Source organism: Helianthus annuus, chromosome 1, assembly GCF_002127325.2.
Source record: "Helianthus annuus cultivar XRQ/B chromosome 1, HanXRQr2.0-SUNRISE, whole genome shotgun sequence".
NCBI classification, from domain to species: Eukaryota; Viridiplantae; Streptophyta; class Magnoliopsida; order Asterales; family Asteraceae; genus Helianthus; species Helianthus annuus.
In genome coordinates, this window is record NC_035433.2 from 139,901,471 (window position 1) to 139,908,258 (window position 6,788).

Here is a 6,788-nt window from a genome sequence, read left to right on the forward strand (position 1 = left end):
CTATTTGGTACATGTAGTGTATTAGTACTCATACCAGCTTTACATATTTGGTACCCGTACGAGTACTCAAGAAATAAAATAGCAAAACAAAGTGGTACCAAAGCGGGTACCGTACCAAAATACCTGTACCAATATATAGTTTTGTAGAAATGGGTACTGTACCAATCTCATCCATAGTATGATCATTTCTTTTTTGAACGGAAAATTTAGATCACTGACGGATTATCGGAGTATCATCGTGTCACGAGTGAAACCACTCGATCAACCAATTTAAGAGAAAACCCAATAAATCTAAAAAAAAATGGTATGCGCTAGCAACAGCTTAATAACTTAATATCCGAAATGTGATTCAAATCTAACACAACAGCAATACGAACATAAGAATCTAACATGTTACCATTAACGAAATATTTTATCCAAATAAGACTCTTACCAAGAAGGGGTGTTTATGGTTAGATTCAACGTTTTTTTTTTTTTTTTTTTTTTTTTCTTCTGAAAACTATGGTCTAAAATAGGGTTAAAAAACATTTTTTTAATGAATTCAATCCAATCAATTTGGATGAAAACTAAACCCTAGTTGGCAGACAGTTTGTCTCCATTTTATAAACCTCATCTGTCACAAGCCTCCCATAATCTTACACATTTCAATCAACATCTGATCCATTCCATAACCAAACCCTATCACAAAATCAAATTCTTTATGGGTTTTACAGCTCAGGATGTTCTTGAAAGTGGACAAATTAATCAGCATTCTAGATACACTACAAAACCGGTTCACGGTCTGTACTTCAACAACACATCTCCATATTCTCTGCATTGCATTAAAACTTACTGTTTTCTTGCCTTTTTTAGTTAAATCAACTTGTTTTTAAAAACTTTCGCCCATACCCACTTGGCCCATTTGGCCCATTTGGCAATTTCAAGAATCTTTGTGAGTGTTATATAATTTCAAGAATCTTGGTGGTTGTGTTATAAGTTATATAACATAAGCAAAAAATTGAGTTGTGGTTGACCCTTTTGATATTTTCTTTTTGGTACCTTTTAAAACGACCCGTTTGACCTGTTACCCGACCCGTTTGTTTTGCGTAGCTAAACTATAACAACTTTTGTTATATGTTTTCCAAAAATATTGTTTTCAAGTTTTGACCCGAAAAAATTGATACCTTTTCAAAACGACCCGTTTTGGCTAGAACCCATTTGGCCCGTTACCTGACCGACCCGTTTGTTTTTCCAGACATAAATATAAGTATTTGTGGTGATAGATTTCTATATAGTTTGTATTGATGAACATTTTGGATGATATATATGCAAAACTCATGCCGAGTCATGGTTACCGTTGGAAAGGGAGACTAGGAGGGGTACAAGATGGAAGAACAAATGGGTTGTTGTGGTACAAGGATTTGGGCTGCCATGTTAGCGGAGAGTTTTCGATGGCGGTTATTCAAGCTAACAATTTGTTGGAGGATCAAAGCCAAGTTGAATCGGGCCAGTTGATAAACGGGCTTTATGGGACGTTTGTTGGTGTCTATGATGGACATGGCGGGCCGGAAGCAGCCCAGTTTGTGAACAACAATTTTTTCTCCAACATTAAGAGTACGTTATCGTTACCCGCTATTTATATTTATCTTTTGTAGTAATTCGATGTTGATCGTATTGTTTTCTTTATTTAGAGTTCGCGTCTCAAGATGGACAAATGTCGGCGGATGTCATTAGAAAATCTTTCTTGAAAACCGAGGACGAGTTTATATCTCTTGTTAGAGATCAATGGCGTACGTGCCCACAACTCGCCTCGGTGGGCACGTGTTGTTTAGTGGGCGTTATTTGTAACGGGCTAATTTACATTGCAAATGCTGGGGACTCACGTGTGGTTTTGGGGAGGGAAGAGAGAGGTGGTAGACGAATCTCCGCCATTCAATTATCCGAAGAACATAATGTGAACCGTGAGTCTATACGAGAAGAGCTTCGTTTTTTGCATCCCGAGGATCCAAAGATCGTGGTTAAGAAACATAACGTTTGGCGTGTTAAAGGGCTTATTCAGGTATAATATATTGCATTACTATGCTTTCGAGTTGAATTTACGTAAAAGGTGGCAAAATGGGTGGGTTGGATAACAGATCAAAATGGGCTATTTTTAACGGGCCGGTTTGATCCAAAATGTGTTTTGTCCAAACTTTTATGATGAACAATTATTGTTATATAATATGGATTGATTTATTTATTTGTGTTTTTGAGTTTTTAGGTCTCGCGATCGATAGGCGATGCATATTTGAAGAGTCCTGAGTTCAACAAAGAGCCTCTTTTGCCAAAGTTTCGGCTCGCGCAACCGTTTTCAAAGCAAATCCTTAGTCCTCGGCCTTCAGTCTCCATACATGAAATTAACTCACAAGACAAGTTTCTCATATTTGCATCGGATGGTTTATGGGATCATCTTAGCAACGAGGAAGCTGTTCATATCGTCCATAGTCACCCACGTAACGTAAGTTTATATATAATTTCGGTCATAATATGTTTTATTCTAAAAAAAATAAGGAATCCGCAAACTAAAGGTGGCAAAACGGACGGGTTGGGTAATGGGTCCAGACAAGTAATCTTTTCATTTGGGTCAATTTATGTCTAAATAATGTCTAACTAATTTTACTTTTTTTTTTTGTGTAAATAACTAGTCTGATTAATAAGATTTGAAGTTATCTATATTTCACTAATATTTGATCTTCTTAGTAAAATAATCCAGGTGGTTGTACACATTATGTCATGCTCAAACCCGAACATGACCCATTTGTTAAACTCTGTCGGAAAAAGTAACCTTAATCTGAACACACTTAGCTCATGTAACTAGGCTATGTTCGTGTTCGTTCGTTAAGGAAATTTGGATGTTCGTGAACTGTTCGCGAACACATGACGAACAGAAGTTTGTGTTCGTGTTCGTTCGTTAAGTAATTGTGGTTGTTCGCGAACAGTTCGTGAACACTAACCACGAACGTAAACGAACACAACTGAACTTTAATTTTGAAAATTAAAAAGGCACCGTTGATCTTAAACATTGCACACAAAAAAATAGTTAAATATAACCATTTAAAGATTGAAGGGATGGATGATATTGGGTTCAATCGATTGGAGATTGGCTGAATGAAGGAGCGTGATATCAAAGAGGGAGAGGGCCAGAGAGAGGGGAATACATATGGGGGAAAGTAAAAAATTAATAATACATTAAAAACTTTTAGAAAAATAAACATAGAAAACCGAACACGAACGAATATAAACGAACATATATTCGAACGTTCATGAACACAGTCGAACGAACGAGACCTTTGTTCATGTTCGTTCGTTAAGCTTATCGAACGGAATTTTTTGTTTGTGTTCGTTCGTTAAGCTTATCGAACGGAATTTTTTGTTCGTGTTCGTTCGTTAAGCTTATCGAACGAACATAAACGAACTTCCCGCCGAACGGTTCACGAACTGTTCGCTGAACGATCGGTTCATTTACAACCCTACATGTAACCCAAACACAACATGCACAATCTTTTTATCCAGTAGCGGATCTTGACCTAAAACTCAGCATGGGCCGATGTTTTTGGAGATAAAATCAACCTGGGCCGAACCAATACACATTTAAAAAAATTCTCGAAAACCTGAAATTTAACACTACTGGGCGAAAAAACCGCACGGACCGAGGCCTGGTCCGGCCTCCTCTAAGTTGCGCCACTGTTTTTATCTAAATTGATTCAACAGATTGGCAAGTTGTAAACCCGTTGGTTATGTGAACATGCGGTAATCAGGTTGTAAATGGGTTGACAGGTTGAACTCCTAATATTTTTCCTTTTCTAGCTCTAGTTTTAAACGGGCAGGCCCATCAACCTGTTTTTTCACATCCCGATCGACATGCACATGGCCCGTTTATCAAACGGGTTAAGTGGGTTGGCCCGTTTAGATTTGTGTCACGTTTGATTTGCCACCACTAGGGCGGCATGCAACCTCAACTAAACTAAGTCGTAGGTTTTTGGTTGTTTGTAGGGGATCGCGAGGAGGCTAGTAAAGGCGGCGCTACAAGTGGCAGCAAGGAAACGTGAAATGAGGTATTCGGATTTAAAGAAGATCGAACGAGGGGTGAGGAGACATTTTCATGACGATATTACAGTTGTGGTTGTTTATCTCGACCCTTCTTTGATGAATATTAGTTCAAGTTTCTCTATGAAAGGACCCGCACCTAACGAATTCTGCATGTAAATTTGAATTCATATGTGTAAAAATCCGATTTGGATTATATTTTTATTTGTAGTGACTTAATGACTTTACTCAATAAAGTTTTAAGCTTTATATGTTTTCTAATGGGTTGAATGATTACAATTAGTTAACATGTTTTTTTTTTTTTTTTTTTACTATTTTCTTTTGAATGTATGTTGCTAAGGGGACCCGGGGTGGTTGGCTTTTAGCCAGTGATGGAAATGTATAACGAGTGATAGAAAACAAAACACCACCGCCACCTCCGTCTATCACGCGTTATACTAACAACGCGTGAAGATGATGTGAGTAATGGTATTGTTGGGTGTTGTGAGTGATGAGTATTGTTAGGTGTTGTGAGTGATGGACATTTCCACTAAAATCCATCACTAGTGATGGAATAATGGTTGATGACATGGCAGAACTTGATTGAAAGTTGTGAGTGAGTGATGAGTGATGACCACCCCTACCCCGTAACAGTAGCCATTTTATTGTTAGTAAAATGCATGGTTATATTACTCCTCGAATGTTATTCATTTAAGATAAATTTGATACGTGAATTGCATAGATTATTTTAGTAAAGTTTTTAGTATGTAGATAATATTTAGAGTTAAATGCTTGGTTGGTCTCTGTGGTTTGCGAAAATTGCAGACTTGGTCCTAGTGGTTTACTAATTACATGCGTGGTCCCAAAACTTGTCAAAAATGCACTCGGTTGGTCCCCAGCCCTAACCTCAGTTAAATTTGTCAGTTAACTATGTGTAAAATGACTATATTACCCACAAAAATGAAATCAGAGACTTCATCTTCACAATGACAAAGACCACAACATCCACAGCCAAACACCCCATTTCCCCTCTCTTCTCCGGTGATCAGAGTCGGTCCCGGCCGACACTCCGACATCTAATTCGGCTAACATCCACAACACCCCTCACGTTCCCTCTCCGCCTTAAACTACCACACCGACACCTCACTCCCCTTTGCGGAAATAAAACGGCCGGCCACCACAGATCGGTGGTGGCGCACGACAGTTCAGAGATGAGAGAGAGAATCGGAGACGAGGCAAGAGAAGGGGCGACACCATTCGCGGCGGCGGCGACTTGGTTCCGGCTGTTCAGGTCTCGAGTTGGGCTCCGATTTGGGTCTCCCAACACAGTCGGTTAAAGTTAGAATCCGGTTCTGGTTTCGTTTGTTTAAGTTTTGATTCGAGTCTTGTTTCAATTTTGGTTCCGAGAATTCGGGTCTGGTTCATCAGAGACTTCATCTTTATACACCCACAAGAATGATGATGGTGATGCAGAGGATGAAGGGGGGGAGGGGGGTGGTTTAATTTTTTAATTCTTAGTTTTAGGTTTTTAATTGGTCAAGGGTAATATAGTCATTTCACACATAGTTAACTGAGGTTAGGGCTGGGGACCAACCGAGTGCATTTTTGACAAGTTTTGGGACCACGCGTGTAATTAGTAAACCACTAGGACCAAGTCTGCAATTTTTGCAAACCACAGGGACCAACCAAGCATTTAACTCTAATATTTATTGTATTTATATTTACCACAATTAGTAGTTTTGATTATATTAGGATTAATTTGTCGGGAAAATTACAAAAGTAGTAATCGACCAAAACCACTTTCAAAACTAGCCTTCTTCCGTGTCCTTGAAGTGACACATCATGCACGGGATGCGTCTTTGGAGAGATTTCATGCACGGGATGCGTTTGTGGGTTCACCTCATGCGTCTGGGGTCTCCTCATGGGTATGTGGGTCCACCTCATGCGTTTGGGGGTCTCCTGATGCGTTTGGAGGTTCTCGTGATGCGTCTATTGGTTCTTGTTCTTCAAAGTTCAAACTTATGCTCTTCCTCAAATTAATGATTCTTCATCCCCAAGTTGGTTCTACTAGCTAGATCTGAATGGATTGATGTCGAGGAAGGGCGTAGAAGCTAGGAAAGGTGAAGAAAAAAGAAGTTTGCGGTCGCAGTGGCGACAATCAGTGCCAAATCTGTAGTCATAGACTCATATGGAAGAACAAAGAGGGGATAATAAAAATGAAAAAAGATGTTATCTTCATGCAAACAGTTGGTCTAAAGTTGTAATTTTTTAAACTTGGGGATTAAGTTTTTGCAATATGGCCAAACTACAACGACATTCGGGTAATTTATTCAAGGAAAATGAAGCTCTCGAGTCTTAATTATCACCCGGTAGAAAATAGGATATCTTGACATCACTCACTTACCAATTATCAACATTATTATAAATAAATTCAAGTTATGGATTCACATCAAGAATTCTTTTAGGAAAATTTTCATGATAATCATCATTGTCATCTTCATCTTCACCACAAGTAATTGAGATAACGATGTATTGTATTATTGTATGTTAATTGAGAGATTACAAGAGATTATAAATAAGAAAACAAATTACATCTAATACCCTCTAACTAATGACATATTATAACCCTAGCTCTAATACGCCCCCTCAAGCTGAGGTCGGGGAACGACTTGCAGCTTGGATCTGAGAAAGTTGAAACGATCAGTAGGAAGTGGTTTTGTGAAGATGTCCGCAATTTGATCTGC

General features: G+C 38.7%; 1 protein-coding gene across 1 annotated transcript; it reads left to right on the plus strand.

Annotated features, from left to right (window-relative positions):
• Window positions 1-610: 610 nt before the first annotated feature.
• On the plus strand, window positions 611-4,269 carry LOC110881103 (probable protein phosphatase 2C 60). Its single transcript, XM_022129473.2, has 5 exons — window positions 611-779; window positions 1,345-1,593; window positions 1,671-2,038; window positions 2,240-2,476; window positions 4,012-4,269. The coding sequence occupies exons 1-5, from the start codon at window positions 701-703 to the stop codon at window positions 4,222-4,224; spliced, it is 1,146 nt and encodes a 381-aa protein (XP_021985165.1). The 5' UTR covers window positions 611-700; the 3' UTR covers window positions 4,225-4,269.
• Window positions 4,270-6,788: the final 2,519 nt, after the last annotated feature.